The sequence below is a fragment of the Camelus dromedarius genome, chromosome 8 (assembly GCF_036321535.1).
Source record: "Camelus dromedarius isolate mCamDro1 chromosome 8, mCamDro1.pat, whole genome shotgun sequence".
Classification (NCBI taxonomy): Eukaryota; Metazoa; Chordata; class Mammalia; order Artiodactyla; family Camelidae; genus Camelus; species Camelus dromedarius.
The window spans coordinates 68,556,571-68,575,958 of record NC_087443.1 but is presented as its reverse complement, the minus strand read 5'-3'; the positions used below and the strand labels follow the sequence as shown (position 1 = coordinate 68,575,958).

Below are 19,388 nucleotides of genomic sequence, written 5' to 3'. Positions count from 1 at the left end.
TTACATCCCTTTAATGTCTTATTACAATGGCCAGTACTTCCAGTACCATGTTTAATAGGCATAGTGAGTGGGGATCCTTGCCTTGTTCCCAATCTTGAAGGAAATGCATTCAATACTTTGCATTAAGTGTGGCTGTAAGCTTTTTGTAGATGCCCTTTACCATAGTAAGGGTGTTCATTTCCATTTCAAGTTTACTAATTTTATCATGATTAGGTATTGAATGTTTTCCACTGTTCTTCTGAATCTAGTCAAGCAATCATGTGGTTATTATCTTTTATTCTGTTACTATGGTGAATTACATTGACTTATTTTGGTGATGTCCTCTTGCATCATTTTTAGTAGCTGCTCTATAATCTCCTGAAATTGTAAAGAATATCCATCAATGTAACTTTATCTATATTTTCACTAAACTCAAAACCTGCAAAATACAATCTCCAAAAATACAATAGGCAGCTAGGGATGGGCCTTTGAAACAGATCTTGATTTAAGAAATGCATCACAGAAACTGATGGGATAATAAAAAAATTCCTCTTGGAAAAAGCCTGGGCCCAGGTGACGTTACAGGGGAGATTCAATAAATGTTCAAAAATCGCTGATTCCTGTATGAGACAAGTTATTCCAAAAAACAGAAAAAGAATGAAAACTAACTCCTTTGATGAGGTTAGTGCGACCTTGATTCCAAAATCAGGTGAGAACAGTACAAGAAAATATAGAGCCATTTAATTTATGAACATGAATTTTAAAATACTAAATGTAATTTTGGATAATCAAATCCAATTTGACTTTTTAAAAAATTCATGATTAGGTAAGGTTTATCCCAGGAATAAAAAGATGGTTCAACATCAAAAATATCTATTAATACACAATTCATCACATCAGCATGCTAAGGGCGAAAAACTATATAATTACTTTGATAAATATAGAAAACACATTTAAAAAATCACATAATAATTCTTAGTAGCTAGGAATAAAAAGAAGTTTCTTAACTTCATAAGCATTTTATTTTCCAAAGCTATAGAAAATACCAAACGTGTGGAGAAAGTTTATATGCATTCCATTTAAGATTATGATCATGACAAGACACCCACTATCACTGTAAGGCTTGAAAGCAATATAATAAAAGGAAGTAAGAAGTATAAAAAAAAGGGAAAAGATAAAACTGCCATTTGTTTTCTTCAGACAATATAATTACCTATGTGAGAAACAAACAAAAGTTTTCGCAGAGATGAATAAGTTGATCCTAAAATTCATATGGAATTACAAGGGATTCAGAACAGTCAAAACAGTATTGAGAAAGAAGTGGGAGGGCTCATACTTTCTGATTTCACAACTTATTAAAAGTTATGGCAATCACAACAGTGTGGTACTGGCATAAGGACAGATACATAGATCTATGGAAGAGACTTGAAAGTCCAGAAATAAACCCATGCATGTATGAGTAATTGATTTTCTAAAGGCTGCCAAGACTACTCAACGGAGAAAGAATCGTCTCTTCTGTAAATGGTTCTGGGATAACTGAATATCCATATGCAAAAGAATGAAGTTGGACCTTACCTCATACCATATAAACATCATCTAAAAATGGATCTAAGACCTAACTGTGAGAGCCATAAATATAAAACTCTTAGAAGAAAACATAGGCGTTAACCTTCGTGACTTCGGATTTGGCAATGGATTCTTATATGACATCAGAAATATAAGTAGTGAAAGAAACAGATAAATTGGGAATCGTCAAAATTTAAAACTTTTGTGCATCAAAAGACATGATTAAAAAAGTGAAAAGATGACTCACAGAATGTGAGAAAGTATTTGAAAATCACATATCTGATAAGGAATTCATATATAGAATATATAAAAAGCTCTTATAACTCAATAATAAAAAACCACAAATAACCCAACTAAAAAACTGGCAAAGAATCCGACTAGACACTTTTCAAAGGAAAATAAACAAGTGGTCCATATGCATAGGAAAAGATGCTTGACATCATTCCTCATTAAGGAAATACCTATCACAACCACAATGATAGGCCACTTCACACCTAGTAGAATGCCTAGAATTTTAAAAATGGAAACTGATAAGTAATGGTGAAGATATGGAGAAACTGGAATCCACATATACTGCATGTAGAAATGTAAAACAGTGCAAAGGCTGTGATTTAGCAGTCTAGCAGGTTCTCAAAACGTTAAACATAAAATATAAAACATATGAATCAACAATTCCAGGACTTACACACCTACCGAAGAGAAATGAAAACATGTCCACACAAAAATATGTGAATTATTCATAGTAGCCCTAAATTGGAAACACCCTAAATGTCCATCAACTGGTAAATGGATAGAGAAAATGTGGCTTATTCATGCAATGGAATGCTATTCAGTGATACAGAAGGAATAAACTACCAACATGTTACATCACTGATGAACCGCAAAAACATTACACAGAATGAAAGAAGCCAGACACAGAAGACCACATATTGTGTGATTCTATTTATATGACACATTCAAAAAATGCAAATTTATAGAGTAGATTAGGACTAAGGGTGGGAATGGGGGTTAACTATAATTGGGCATGGGGGTTCTTACTAGGATAAAAATGTTCTAAAAATGACTTATGGTTATGGTTGCACAACTTGTTAAATTTAAAATTCGTGAATTATATACTTGAAATGGGTGAACTTTACACTGTGTAAAATATATCACAATAAAGTTGTTAAAACACACACACAAAATACTACATGTTTTATAAGGTCACATACAAATAAGAAGAGTGAATTAAACATATGAGGAAGGCTACCTATAGGTGTATTTATGTACAGGGAATGGCAGGGGAGATGGGAATAGAGATGAAGAGGAATTTACAAATTAATAAATAAATTATTCTAACAAGACAGGTCGGCATGGAACACTGATGCTCGTGAGCTGTAAGCGTAGGCGTACGATCAATCTTCTGCAGATGAGGTCTTAAACAAACGTAAAATACAATAAATATTTTTCTATTTTTTAAAGAGGGGAACAAATAGTAATTCTATCTCATTTCTATTTTTGCAGACACTGTCATAAAATATAAAAATGATTTCAAGTAACCTGTTTGTTATGATAATTATGCTACTTAAAAAATATCTGAAATGCAGTCAATAGACCAAAACTCACTAAGTCCTAAAGCAAGAGAAATAATGTACAATGAAAGAAGAACAAGTACTCCCTGTATGTTGTGGGTTAAACATCTTACTACTTCAATATCCTGTTAGAAATCTGAGACACTATTATGAATTTTAGAAGCACAGAACCCAGAAAAAGATAATGATAAAGAAAATATGGACCTTTAAGTAGTTAGTAACATAAAACCACTTTTTCCCAAAGTATACACCATTAACTCATTAGTCCTATGAAAAGTTCTTACTAAAAAGGGCTCTTTGGTCCAATAAGTTTAGAAATACTGCACACACATCCCCTCACTTACGTATTCAAAATATATTAGCCTGTTAAAGTCTCTAAGAAGAAAAGTGTCCAAGACTTTCAAAAAATAAACGTGCTTTAATTTATACATCCACAAAACCCTTTTTTCATGTAACATCTTTTCATGTTAAGAGGAACAAATGCTTTAGAAAATGTTTCATTCAACAGATATTATTTGCTCATAAATTCAGTCAACAAATAATCTATTGAACACCCACTGTGGGCCAGGTGCTGTTCTAGGTGCTTAGGATTACAATAGGAAAAAAAACAAATTTTGTGTCCTTGTGGAGATTTACATTACAGTGGTCATTTTATGTTCTATATATATTTTTCCTATTTTATATGTATATATATGTAAAATTTATATAAGTTGATAATTCTGTCATATAAATAGGTAAAAATATTGAGAGAGAAAATGGCAAGAAAAGCAAAGAAGCACCTAAAACATGTTTAGACAGAATGGGTTAGATGAACTTACTTATTTCCCAAATAGATGGCAACTTAAAGACAAATGGATTATAGCCAAAATATTAATCAGTCAGGAATGTTTAAAATAACTAGGTATGTCTACAAGGGAATACTATGCAGTCATATTCATATGACTAATACAGAAAAAATAAGTTAAAAAGAGAATGCAGAAATTTTATATGTACATTATGATACCATTTGTTAAAAAAAAAGATTCTCTAGAGACAGTCTTTTCAATATAAATTTATTTGGATATGAGTAGAAAATTTCTGAAAAGATACTAATTTAACAATGGTTGTTACCCCTGGGGAGCTAAATAGATTATTAGGGAGCTAAATAGATTATTAGGGGACCTTTTTACCTTTAGGTATTAATCCATTTTTAAAAAATAAGATCACATATTACTTTTACAATGAGACAAAAGAAATTTTAAGACTAACTGATGGAGAAGTATTCCCAAGCAAAGTATAAGAGCTGAAGGAAGGCAGGAGTGGTATGTTTTTTTTTTTTTAGGTTTGAGAAAATTTTACTGAAAAAGGACAAAACATCACTTCATAAACAGTGGTTTGGACAATACCTCAAAATGAAGAGCTTTTGGGTGATTAGGCACATGACTCTGAAATAAAGGATTAAAAAGGGGACTTGATGGGTTTGTCTTCTGTGACAACTACAGGGTAACACACAGAACAAGACACCTAAGAATGAAAATAAAGTAAGTACCTCTGAAAGAAGTTGAATGAGGACGATCTGAAGTATTTAAGCAACACCCTCTCACTTCAAATACTTATGTAGCAAGTAAATAAAAGTATTTCTGATTAGAAGTATTAAAACTTTACTTAAAATGGAAAATTACCTTTCTTATAAGGTGGTTTTCAGTATCTGCCACATATATGATATTATTCATTATGGCTACACCCTGTGGTGAGTTAAAAGTTGACTCTGAAAATACTCCATCTTTTCTTCCAGGGTTGGGTCCTAAAAGACAAGAGAGATGTAAGACAATACATTTCCACTTAAAAAGTTATCTCAAAGCAAAACCAAGCAACCAACCAACCAACCAAACAAAACCCAACCCAAAAAACCTGTATTTAAAGCTGGGATTTTAACATAAATTAACATGATACTTCCACCTAAAAACTAAAATGTTTCCCAAGATACCTGTTTTTCTCAAGAGTAAATTTTGCTAATGACAGGGCTTACTGGATAGTGGTTATTAGTACATTTTAGTAGTTTATATCAGAAGAAATTACTTTAAAAAGCATCTAAATTACCTATTACCTAGACTCAAAAGAATTAAAAATAATTTAATTGTTTAGCTTCTGGCTGATGATTTTTAACAACTTTGGAAGGTAGACTCCTTCCATAACACAATGACAATTATAACTCTTCCCTTCAATACACATGTCCCTACAATGTCACCGGCAATTTCAGTGGGTTCCTAGATTCTGAGGACCATTCAAGCACTTCTTAATAGCCATGAATCCCAAGTTAAAAATCCTTCATATTTCCTATTTCACTTTGCCACAAAGTTCTCTAATACCTCATGGAGACTTTAAGAGAGACAAAGAGTTATTCTAGCTTAATAGCCTACTTCTCAGCTTTTAAATACAAGTGGAGTTTAACAGGTGGAGAGTACAAAGCATAATAAAATATAATTGTTACTTCTGAGACCAGAGGACAAGCCAGTCAAAGCCTCTAGATTAGCATTCCTACGTGATGCTCTGCAGAACTCCATCGTCCCAGGTGTAAGAGAGGGAGCATAATGTAGTGGCCAGGAACATGAATTCAAGAGTACAACAGACTTTCCAGCAATTTCTAGCTGATGATCTGGGCAAGTTCTGTTAGGTCTCAGTTCCTCTTCTGTAAAATGGAACTAATCATATAACATAACTCATAACATTGTGAGGACTAAATAAATTAATACAGGTAAAATGCTTGAATAATGCCAAATATATAAATGTGTGTGTGTGTTTGCTATTTTTACTATTATTAATAATACTGTTGTTGTTGTTGGCGAGAGGTCCCTGGGGAAAAAAAAAGTACTGTGATCACTTCAGATTGGAAAATACTTTTTACTACTGTATGCTATAACCCTTCTCATATTTTCATGAGGTACATTAACAGAGTGAAAGATTTGAGTACAGCGACACCACCATCACCAAGAATCTGTTAAAGCACATCTGACCAGTATTTTCTGAGTGTATCTGACCACAGAATTCTTTTTTTAAATTGTAGAATAACTATTAATTTATCACAACAGTATTCCTAGAAACATGTTTGAGAAAGGTAGCTTGCTGCTGGTTTTTCTCTGTTCAACAAAGAATATCCATCTAAACTACTCTGAAAATTTTAGGATCTATTAAAAACTCTTTTTACCATTTAAATTTAACTTGCTACAACAGATGCTTTTTGAGTAACGATTCTCACAACTGCCTGTTATAAACCAAAATATCAAGTTGCCAAAGCAAAATAAACAGCATAAAACACACACATACTCACAGGGGGAGGGTATAGCTCAAGTGGCAGAGTGCATGCTTAGCATGCACGAGGGGTCCTGGGTTCAATCCCCAGTACCTCCTCTAAAAAGATAAATAAATAAAACTAATTACCTCCCCATCAAAGTAAAAAATAAAAATAAAAAAAAACACGCATACTCTCTAACAAAAACAACAAACATGAAATATAAACAATCAAGAGTGAAGGGAATAATCCCTTGGTATGTTAAGAATAGCCCCAGAGCTCAGGAATAAGATTAGTTTATTTGCATCAGGAATGAAGATATCCCTACTTCATGTACTAACACAGCATGTGTGACTAAAACAAGACTGCAAGAAGATGAATTACTTTTCTCTTTAATATGTTGTTAGATGTAAGTTCAGCCTGGATGAACAAGATTAATAATGTACTTAACAGATTTTATTAATTATGTAAGATGTCAATAAGAGCCCTTTTTAGATCTAAGACCAAGGAGATATGGAAGAAAATGATCTATGCGTGTGTGATACTTTTATTTTGCTACAATCAAAGGGAATGGATTCAGAAGTATGTGTAGGTTCTTGTGGAAGGAGAAAAGAGCATAATGGTGTAGAAATCCTAGGTTATTTACTTTGTAACCTAAGTCTCAAGTTCCTAGGGTATTATCCTAGTCATTAAAAAGATATGGCTATATTTGATGGAAAGTGAAATACAACACCCTCCATTTAAAACACCTGAAACCTAAAGTGTATATAACACTTCCATAAGACACAGTAAGTGTGGTAGTTTTTTGGAAAAACAAGATCGGATATATAAGTATAACTGAAAATTAAACTAAAGATTTTCTCCTTTTGACCTCAGTGAAGCTCTTTGGGTATTTGTGTTTGAGAGAGTGAGAAGAGATTAATTCAGACACCATACATTAATTACCAAAATTTCTGATGAAGTTAAAAGCCAATGTATAGTGCCTTTCTGTAATTAGTTCTTACTTACAAATTTCAATTTTAATTCATTTCCTTGACTTTTTTTTTTACTGTAAAATACATTATGTATCATAATTAGATGTAAACTTTACCTCCAATGCTGTACTGTATTTGTCCATTCTTCCAGACGACCAAAATTCTATGATGTCCAGTGTCCGCTATTACCAATCTATTGGAAACATGGTCTACTGTTACTTTGCCAGGAAACAGCAATGGTGAAGGTGGCAAAGAATCCTTATAGAGTTTGATTCCAATTTTATTATCTCTGATCTGTCCCCTGTCTTTGTAATACTTTAAAGCTATTGAAGTATATAAAAATAATTTATCTTTATGTCCCTCTCCAATCAAAGAAAATAACATGTTTCCACGAGGTCCAAGTATGATCAGAGTTGGCCAGCAGGAGACTTCTAGTTCTTGCCAAAGGCTGGCATCTGCATCATTAACCACAGGGTGGGTGATGTTGTATCGAAGAACAGCACTCTTAATGTTATCCACGACTTTTTCATTTGGAAACTTAGCTGAGTGAACACCAACAATCAGAAGACCATCTAAATGGAAAAAATTACAAGTTAAACACCACGAAGGATTAAAGTTTAAGTATCACCATCCACACATTAGGCTTTGGGTCACTAATAAATGTAACAGTCAGAGATAAAAAAAAAAAGGGAAAAGATAGAACTAAATTGATGTTTTCAACTGCATTCAAACACATGTATAAAACACTAACATTTAAATTTCAGTTCAATCTTGACAACTGCATAAAACACATATGATCAAAATCAGGTGGCTATTTCAAGGTTAAAACTCTCCGTGCCCTTTACCTAGATAAAGCTTTTAGAAAGATGTTGAAATTTTGTAAATTTTTTTCCACCTGTTGTAAGCCCCTCTGAAATTCACAGTGACTATGACTGCTTTTTGTGGTTACTTATTGTCACATTATCGTCTTAAATTTTTCTGACCTAACTACATTACAGATTAACAGAATGAAAATAAACAAAATATTTCCATAAGTTCTTTGATTTACTTAAAATTCCTATTATATAGTTCTTAGAACAAATCTTACTGTAGATAGCAGAACTGCTGAAAACAAAAAACAACATATTTATTTTAGTTAATCAATATAGTACGTTGAGAAGATAATATAGGAAAAAAAGTAAGAAGTGTTAAGCCAGATTCAGAGAAAAAACTCACTATCAACTGCCAAGGTAGCAGAGGTAGTAATAGTTATGTAAATCAGAATCTCCCAACATACCCATTAAAAACGATACAAACCAGCATGAAGAAAAAATAAAACCACACAAATTGGGAGGTGCAATTACCTTACACCCCATCCTTCCGTTACAACTATTAACTCTAAGCCAAAACACATATATACACACAAACAGGACTGAGGACTGAGAAAAGAAAACAAAAGGAGGCAGATTTTTAGACAGGGGTCAAAACTTGGAAAAGCAAATTACATGAGGGCGAGTTTCCAGTTTTATTTTGTTTTGTTTCCTCTTTCATGGCTTTGCACTGATGATGGGCCCAGGGAACCAGTGGAACAGTTTTAAAAGATCTACTATACATGGAACTGGAGTCCTAGAAGGAGAGGAGCCAGACTGAGGCAGAAAAAAATATCTAAATAAAACCCAAACTTCCAAAATTTGGTTAAAGACATAAATCCACAGAATTCAAGAAGGTTAGCACACCCCAAGTAAGATAAATTGAAAGAAAATCGTATCTACACACATCAAAAAGGCCTGAAAACCAAAGATTAAAGAAAAAAACCCACAAACATCTTGAAAGCAGCTGCAGAAAGAAGACAACAGTGGTGAGTGGTTACTTGGAGATTAGGTAACAGGGCGGTGGGGAGGAGTGGGAAAGACTGTGTACACTCTTACACTAACACCACGCTCACAACACTGCTGACACCATACGTGTGGGTTCTCTTCCCCACACTAAGCAACAGTGACACCAGGTGGGTGTCCAACAATTCTGACACTAGCCAGTTAACACAGATGTCACTGGTTAAGGGCAGTCACTCACTAGACTGCCCTCCCACTTCAGACACCAATACCAAGCAGTAGGTCTCCCCAAGCTACCCACACTTCCGTCCACCTTGGCTACAAATCAGAGATTCCCATGACCCTTCCCTTGGACTTGATTATTTGCTAGAACAGCTCACAGAACTCAAGAGAAACAGTTACGTTTACCAGTTTATTGTAAGAGTATGATAAAATATACAAATGAACATCCAGATGGTAGAGATAATACAAGGCAAGGTATGTGGGAAGGGGAACAGTGCTTCCATGCCCTCTCAAAGCCTTACAGTATCCTAGCACCTCCATGTACTCACCAACATAAAAGTGCTTTGAAGTCTCTACCTCTGGGATTTTTATGGAGGCTTCACCAAGGAGGTGTGATCGACCGATACCTCCATTTCCAACCCCCTTCCCCTCTCTGGAGAATGGGGGGTGGAGGGGAGGGATGAACATTCCAAGTTTCTAATCACGGCTTGGTCTTTCTGGTGACTAGCCCCATCCAGCAGCCCACCAAGGATCACTCTGGGACAAAAGACAATCCTACCGCCCAGGAAATTCTGAGGAATCTAGGAACTCTGTCAGGAACTGGGGTCAGAAACCAAACATGAGGACAAAAGATGTTCCTAGTGCTCTTACCACTTGAGAAATGACAAGGGATTTAGGAGTCCTGTGCCAGAAACCCAGGGCAGAGACCAAACGTATGTATTTTCTATTACTTCCCTCCTTTCTTAAAAATTTAAAAACCCTCTATTTATCAACTTGAGTAAAAGGTGAAACAAAAGTCAAGATTACAGAATTTCTTAAAAAAAAAATGAAAATACTGTGTATCATAATTTATGGGATATAGTTCATGTATTGACAGAAGAAAATTTACATCCTTCATTCATAGCCTTAAACATTTTTATCAATAAAAATTAAAATACATGAATAAGTTTCCCACTTAAAAAATTTTTAGGAAAAGAACAGACTAAATCAAAAGAAAGCACAAGAGAGTGAATGATAAAGATAAGCCAGGAATTCATGAGGTACAAAATAAAAAAAAACAAACACAAAATTAAACATTTATTCTTGATTTAAAAAAATAAAGAAAACAGAAGATAAACAGGAATTGATGGATGTTTTCTTTCAGTAGGAAAGTTAAGCTTAATCACATTTATTGATGCAACTGGTATGTCTGATCTCAATTCTTTCATATTATTCTATACTGCAATTACTGTGTATATTATATTACACTGACTATGTTTCTCTATTTGGGGTGCCCAGTTTCCCTTTTTTGGCTGGAGGGAGCAGAGAAGGTTTATTGCAGGGCTGAGCAAGGAAAACAGGTGGCTTATGCTCGAAAAACCTGAACTCACCCATGGTTTTAGGGGAGAAGTTTTCAAAGGCAAAATTTGGGGGAGTGCTGCAGGGTGTGTGACCTTCTTTTGATTGGTTGATGGTGATGTAACAGGTCAATATTACAGGAATCTTGTGCTTAGCCTGAAATTGTCATCCTCCATATGCACAGTCAGAGCAGTAACCATCTGCTGCCAAAGTCCGATGCCCTTCTGCAGACACTCCCGGGGAGATGCGAGTCCTGCCAGGCTGGTGGGCAGCATGCTCAGCGTGGGTTCCATATGCGTGGTCCCAGGGTCTGGTGCTGGCAGAGTCCTGTGCAGGGCTGTCTCTCCTGCACCTGTGTGTCCTTGCAGCTCTGTCAGGAAGACCCCCGCCCTGACCCCAGGCGGCTCTGGGGTGCTGGGGTGTCCGGGTCCTGGCAGGGTCCTGGGAAATGAGGGTGTGGGTGGCAGTCTGTCTGGTCAGTGGGTTGCTTCCTGATGGACCTAGCTCTCCATCTTTGGGGCACGTGGAGGGAGAACCTCCTGGTTTCCTCATGGTTGGGGGTGCGCAGTGACAGGTTCCAGCTTGACTGTCACTTTTTATCGTATTATAATAGTATTAATCTCATCTTTTCATAATCTTTTACTATCTGGTCTATCATTTTTAAATAGTATCCTTTAACTACCACTTATTGCCTATGTAATAATCAATAGTCTTCTATTTCCCCTCTCCTTTTTCTTTTCATCTCTCTTTAGTTACGTTCTTTTTAATTTTGTCAGAATACCTGACTTCGTATTATTCTTTTACCCTTGGGCGATGGACTTGTATTTTGTCAATGTAACTAAGTTGGAACTGTTTTCCATTATTCTATTCCCTGCCCAGTTCTGGGTTATCCTGGACCAGGAGCTACTCTGCGAGAGAACTAGAAGGTGTAAAAGGAAGGAGCAGCCATGTCCTCTCTTGCTGGGCAGGCTGGTGCAGGGCCCTACCTGCTACAGCAGTTCACACACCTACAGCTTGTCTGCTGGCTCACCTTGCTGGTTGTAGGGCAGCAGCTGGGTCCCGTAGCTGTACCAATTCCTGCCAGATCTCCACTGTCAGCTTTCCAACTCCTGGGCCAAGCGAGGTTTTAGTTCCATGATGAAGGGAACCAACTTATTCTTCTGGTCACTTCATTATTTAAGCTGGAAGCTTACATGGATTCCAGTTCATCCTTATGGTTTTAGTTCATGCATGCAGCTTGTAGTTTGCCCATGTTCTCCCCTATTTCATATCCATCTTTCCTTTTCAACTGCCTGACCTGCTGACAGCAAGTTGAGCACTAGACACAGAAGCAACAGCCATATATAGACTAGTTAAGCAGCTCCCAAAATTACATCAACTAGTCAACATCAATTAATCAAGTGACTTCAACAAATCCTTATTATTTCTCATTACTCCTAGTGGTCTTTTTTTCTCTCATCAAATTCTGACTGATACATCAAAACTCCACATCCTTGTTGGACTTGGCTCTACAAATATATGTATGAAGCCTTCATTGTCTTCATTCATCCATCTGGAGTCTCCTTAGTCACATCTGGTTAGAATCTTCCTCAGGCAGGTTCACTAGAAAGGAAGGGCACACATGCACAGCGTTCTCTGAGTTCCTGGACATTCAAAACTGTCTTCCTATAACCCTGATTGATTCTTGAAAGGCAGCTGCTTGGATATAAAAATCCTTGGTTTGTACTTTAAGAATCTTGGAAATGTTGCTCCACTGTTGTTTTGTCTGTTACGTGGGAGAAGTCTGTCCAGTCTAATTTACGTGTCTTTGGAAGTCATCTTTTCGTGAGGACTTTTTCTTAAAACATCTTTAAAGTGTAATAGTTTTACTGGGATATTTCTTAGGCTGTTCTGGGTCAATTTATCTGGTAGGCCCTTTCAATATGTAGATTTAAGGTTCCTTTTATTTCTGGAATGTTTTCTTGGGTTCTAATTTTAGGTATGAGTTCTGGTCAGTTCTTCTGATTTTCTTTTTTAGTCTCCAAGTAGTCTTATGTTGAACCTCCTCTACTTGTCTTCCAATTCAATCATTTCCTCTCGAACCCTTTTTACTTTTTTTTTTTTTAGCTCCTTTTCAGTTTCTAAGACTGTTTTTATACGCCTGCTTTAGTTCAATGCTCCTTATAACATTTTTGTGTGAAATTATTATTCCTTGGGCACCTTGTAATTTAGTCTTCATTTGTAATATAATCCTGACATTTTCCTTCTATTTCTTTTCTGAGTTCAATCAACACATTTTTTTTCTCGGTCCATTTCTGTTCTTAGTTTTTAAATTTATGATTCAAGCTGTTTTTTCATTATTCCTAAATACTTTTAGAGGATATGTAATTCGATACATAGGACTGTGTTAGTTTTTTTCTTTTTTTCAACTTTCTGACTGAGAATTTTCACCAGCATTTCAACTTTGAATCATATTTTCAGTTTTTTACAATTTTATAGAGATGTGATCTGTTTTTTAATAATCCTAATCATTCTTTGGACAGAGCTCCTAGTTTGAGTGTTCCCTTTTTCTGTGCAGTTTCATTTTCAGATAGCACTGTTGGAAGGAGGGGTTAACATGTATTTTCTCTTTTGTTTCTGCAGCATCCTTAACCTTTCCATCTTATTTTCCTCTTTCCCTTCAGTAGACTATCTCCAAGGGAAACCACATTCGTTTCCAGCTTCTCTGAGGCCTCTGTTCCCAGTCTCACACTCTTTTTTAAGAGTTGGCACTATGTTCTAGTATATCCAAACATGTGTTCAGTATTTTGCACTTAGTGTTGGAGCTTCTCTTTCTGCAGGGAAGGGGGTTACTCTGCGTTTTGCCCAAGTCCTTTGAACCACTTTATTTTTTCCATGGAGTCTTTAAGCCTCCCCCATTCCTGTTCTCAGCGCCTGCAGGCTAGTAGCAGCAGGATCTTTAATGGAGTTAAGTTTATTTCTCAACTTACAGGTAATTTGAAGGCCATGATATTCTCTGTCTCCTACTGTTGCTGAACATAGCATCAGGTGTGGTTTTATCTACTCTCCCTGCTGTTTTTATGCCTGGGGAGGGGGAAGGGGAAGACAAACTGGGAGAGTCAGAATTAGGTAGCCACCAGTGTCCTCCAAACCCAGAAGTAGCAGAGGTAGATTCTTATTTTTAACACCGGGTTTATTGAGATATAATTTTATTTTTTACTTTGATAATTTGTTAAATGATTAAATAAATATAACTAAGTCTTAAAACCAGCCTCTTACTTAATGGAGGAAAACTAGAAGTTTTCCAGTAAGATAAGGAACAAGGTAGAAATGCCCACTGTTTCCACTATTTAGCAATGAGTTGTAAAGATGTTATTAGACAACAAAATTAGCCAAGAGAAATCAGTTAGAGACAAAAGAACTGGAAATTTTCTTTGCAGATAATAGGATAATATGTTAGGGAAACTCCAGAGAATCAATTATAAGACAAACCCAAATAATAAAAGACTCAGGAACTAGTAGAACAGAAAGTCAATATAGCAAAATCAATAGCCTTTATATACCTACATAATAACCACCTGGAGGATATAATAGTAGACAAAACCCCTTTTACAATAAATAACCATAAACATATGAAAAGAGCTGTTCAACTCCACACTAAAATGCAATTTAAAACTACACCAAGATACCATTTCTCATATTCTAGATTAGTAAAAATTTAAAAGCATGTCAACACATTTTATTGGAGTGGCAACAGGGAAAGAGACACTCATGCACTGCTAGTAAGAAGGCAAAATCGTACGTAACATGGCAATATCCATGTTACATTACAAACGCATTTAACTTTGACCCAGCCATCCCACTTCTAGGAATTTACCCTTAAGATATATTACCAGCAATACAAAAATGTATCCACAAGATTATTCACTGTAACTGCTAAATATCAGAAACAAGGTAAGGGCCAATACATAGGATAGAAGAGTGGCTGAATAAATTAAGGTACACACACACTCACACACACGAAGCATTATGCAGCTATTAAAATTATCTAGAAGTTCTCTATAAACTGATATGGAGTGACTGCCTGGAAAACTGTTAAATAAAAAAAGCAAAGTACACAAAAATGTCAATAGCATGTCACTTTTTACATTAAAAAAAAAAGAAGAAACTTTTTAAAAAGAAAAAGAAAGAATGGGACAGAAAAAATGAGAAGGTAGGAAGAGGCAGAAGAGACAGGTGGATGAAACTATGCTTTCTGAATAGTTTTGACTCTCAGACTATGTTATAATTTTGCATACTTGAAAACAAATAAAACAAAAATGGGGAAAGGGGCCCTAAAAATACAAGCAGAAACAAATGAATCTAGCTGCACTTCATATGAATAACATATCCTGATGGGGGGATGGGATGGACTAGCTTATGTAATTTTTAAATTAGTTGAGAGGGACTGGAAGCAAAGACCCAACCCTCCTCCCTCAGTAGCAACAGCACATCTGTTGCTCAGATCTTGGTTCTGCAAAACCATTCCCAACATTCAATACTGAAAGGAATCAGAGCTCCTTGGAGAAATGGCTGATTCAGGGATGGGGCTGGGAAAGTAGAAGATGACCTGGAAACATTTTGTAGTGGCGAGAATTGGTCAGAGAATGAGAAGGACATGTCAAAAGGACACAAGTGATAGCTCAAGGGGGATCTCATTAGTCAAATGGGGACAATTTGAAAATCAAAATAAAAAATGACAGTGATAATTTATAACAACGAATTAAATAAAAATCCATGAGTTAAGTCCAAATATATTTTATATATGTAATATGTACACATCATATATATACAGATATCACCATATATTACATCAAAAGATAATTTTTTTCCTTGTGATCAATATACCCCAACACTTATTTGAAAAAGTGATAACTGAGGCAAGATCTTAACGATGAGAAGATGCTAACTAGGTGAAGAGAGCAAGGAAGGAGATTCCAGGGAGAGAAAACAACACATGACAAAGGGGCCGGGGTGGGGGGTGCGGGGCATGGCTGAGACTGAAGAAGTGACTGAACACAGAGAAAAAAGGGGAGCCTTGGGCAAAATGATAATAAACATACAGATAGGGTCAGTCTCATAAGTCATAATAAGGACTGAGCTCTTTATCCTTAAAAGCAATGGAAGTCAGATGGAGAATGAAGTTGAAGTCTCAAAGATACTTCAAACTAAACTCGCACACTTCCCCTCCAAACCTGTTCTTCCTACAGTGTTTCCTGTCACTGAAGGGCACCATCATTGGTCCAATTTTTCAAGCCAAAAACCTACCTAGCATATCTTTGTAATAACCAACCAGCCCTCTCTTGTCACACACAGTTAGTCCACGATCAACCTATTGGTCTTATCATCTCTAACTAGCTTCAAGCTGTTGTGATGTCTCACAGGGAGCACAACAGCCTTGTCACAGATCCATTCTTCTCCGCTAATTAATTACCCACCTAGGAGAGGAACTGATCTTTAAAAAACACAAATCTGATCATGTCACCCTCTGGTAGAAAATCCTTCCCAGACCTTCCATTGTTCTACATACAAAAACCACATCTGGTCTCTCCAGCATCTTCTACACCCTTCTTCCCTGCCTCCTCCACCACCCCACCCAGGATGTTGTGGCAACCAGGCCTTTCTTCAATTCCTCAAGAATGTCATTCTTCCTCTTACTTTAAAGTCTTGACACATACTGTCTCTCCACCTGGAATATTCTTACGTACTAAAGTCAGACCTGTCTTTTAGATCTCAAGCTCAATTTTCACTCTTAAAAAAGCCTTCTTTAATTCTTCCAGATTAGAGTAAACCCCATTATTTGTTTTCATAGCACTCTGTAATTTTCCTTCAGAAATTATAAAAATATTTGTATGGTTATTTGATTATAAGTTTCCCCAATTAGACTGTAATTCCCATCAATTATTTAGGGACCATACATGTTTTATTATTCACCAGCACAGTGCCTAGTACACAGTATGAAATGAATGAATCAACAGGACATAGATACTGAAGAAAGTTATGTATTTGTACAATATATAAACCATATCATATTGTCTAAATAGAATATCTATATTGAGCTACATACAAGGACAACTGCCAAGTAACTACACATTCCATTTTTTCAGTGTCAACAGCCTTAAAGTAAGTATACAGAGATTTTTCTTAAAATATTTCGCTTGTTCTGTTAATCATACACAAGAAAAAGTAGGATGTAAAAGATTCTTCCCTTTACTGATCTTTTGCCAACACACGGATCAAAACTACTGCACTTAAAATAAAATATGGAAGGAAAAGAGGAAGAAGGAAGAAAGAAAAGAGAAGGGGGAAGAAGAAAGGGAATGAGGGAAGGTGAAACCAAATAAAAAGAGTAACAGCTTCTAAAATATTAGTAATATTAGTAATAAAAAATATGAGTAATAAAATAACTTTTAAAAATCATTTTAAAAACTTCAAAGGTCTCATTTTTCAGAGACGTATACACACACAGATACAACTGTACATAGTTGTATACATAACACATCCACGCTGCAGTCTAGAGCAGGAAGGACAATCACAGCCAGTGTATGATAACCTAGTTCAATGAAATAATTAAAAACACCCAAGGAGTTTTAGATGTACAAAAATAGTAAACTGAGACATTCTGAGATCTACAACAAGCAGGACTTTACTGGGAAAGAAAGAATGCGGGGCTCATTGCTGGTGGAGGGAACACATGTCAGGGCCTTAAAGCACGAGGAACAGTGACAGGAGAACCTGACGGCAGGCAGGGAGGCTGGAAGAGGAGAAGCGCACGGAGAAGGGCATGGAGGGACAGGACTCTAGGTTTGATACTAAAAGCAATGGAAACGAAGTGAAAAAAATCAAAATCATTGAACAAGAAATCGAAGCAGAGACTAAAAGCAAATTTGATTTTTTTTTAAATTTCAAGAACTGACATTACCCTGCATCTACGTTAAACACTCTGAAAGTACGCTGTTTATCGACCAATATTTTCATTCTACTTTAACAAATTTAAGAACAAAGAATAATAAACATATGGACTGCTGTAAAAAGAAAATACGAAGTGTGCACAGAAAAGAGTTATTTTAACATAGAAGGCCTGGCTGCTGTTCTTTCAAAGGCCTGCTTACAGGGCTGGCCTTGCCTGGATTTCAGGGGTGTTCCTCTCATCGTTCCCAGGCTGGGAAGAGTAGCTCACAACACCTTCAATGTCTGCACAAATAATCTGATTTATGCTGAACACTCGCTTTCCTTCTGGGAGTCTGGAATTTCGGTACATGGCACCAGGCAGAAGCTGCTCACGTGGCCGGCGCCCAATAAAAACTTTGGGTGCTGTCTCTAATGAGGTTCCCTGGTGGGTAACACCTCAAACATGCGGAAACAACTCCTTGCTAGGGGAATTAAGCACAACTTGTGTGACTCCACTGAGAGGACCCTGGAAGCTTGCTCCTGTCTCCCCTCAATTCAGCCCCATGCATCTTTCCCCTTGGCTGATTCTGCTTTGTGGTATTTTGTTGTAATAAATTGTAGCCAGGAGTATACCTAAATGCTGAATCCCATGAGTCCTCCTAAAGAATCATCAACCTGGGGGTAGTCTGGGGAACCCTGACACAGAGTGAAATCGTGTATTGACTCACTCAAATGTTTAGTTTCACTATAAAAATTAGACATGTATTCTTCTAATATTTAATAAAATTTCAAAGAGAAAAATAGCATATACTAGGCAATGAGAGTACCAGCGTTTACTTCGTCGTATTATGGTATTTAGGTTTTTTAAATTCTGATTTAATCATATATTGCCATTCACCTATCAACACATTTAGAAATATGTCAAGTTTTCCTAGTAAGAGTTTTCTTATAAAACAAGAGTGCTTTTCCTTAGATAACAGTCGTTGTGCTAAATTTGGGTATTATACTATAATACATCGTTAAGGCATCCAGCATAAGGAGGTTAAAATCAGAAGCCCTCAAGTAGAAAAGGAAAAAAAAAAAAAACATTGAGGTATCTGTCAGTTTAATACAAATATATGTTAAATCATTATGAATTAATAACCATCTTTGGGCCCAGCCACATTCTTAAAAAATGTCTGAACATCAGAACCATTCATTACTATTAAGTATCTTTTTTACTTTTTGCTTTAGATCTTTGGCATTTGGCATAATTTCTCTTATGCTATTCTGAACGTGATACTGGTCACCATTACAAACCTGACTTTAAAAACTGTTTTACCAAGGGAGGTCTGAGGATTAAATTGGGCCTCTTTCAGATGGTTTTTGAATTAAAAAGCACTTCCTCAGCTGAGCATTTCTGGCTTACTGATAAAATGAACTGAATATTCCATGGAATTAAAACAGGGTGCTGAAAAAACTTAAAAAATTAAAAATAAATTAAAACAATAGACTGCTGAATGTCTCTTCAAGAACGTAAACAGCATTGCTTCAGACACATTCAGAACTATGACATAGTAATGGTGTTAACCAATGAAGTTAATCAGTCTGCTAGGGGTGATCTGAAGTATGGAAATGATTAACTTTGAGATTTTTAACCCAGTCTGTAAGTGCCTTTCTGAAACACAAATCTTATTGTTACCCTATTAAGCAAATAAATTAAAAACAACCTCAAACATCTCTGTATCCTCAATGCATGAAAAAGTCCATT

At 36.0% G+C, this 19,388-nt stretch overlaps 1 protein-coding gene across 1 annotated transcript in view; it reads right to left on the bottom strand.

Moving 5' to 3' along the window:
* Positions 1-19,388, bottom strand: part of NHLRC2 (NHL repeat containing 2) — a 48,891-nt gene that overhangs the window by 24,635 nt on the left and 4,868 nt on the right. Inside the window, exons 3-4 of the mRNA XM_010983219.3 lie at positions 7,475-7,930; positions 4,778-4,899 (exon numbers count right to left, since the gene is read on the bottom strand). Of these exons, the coding sequence (XP_010981521.1) occupies positions 4,778-4,899; positions 7,475-7,930 (578 nt within the window). The remainder of the gene's footprint in view (positions 1-4,777; positions 4,900-7,474; positions 7,931-19,388) is intronic.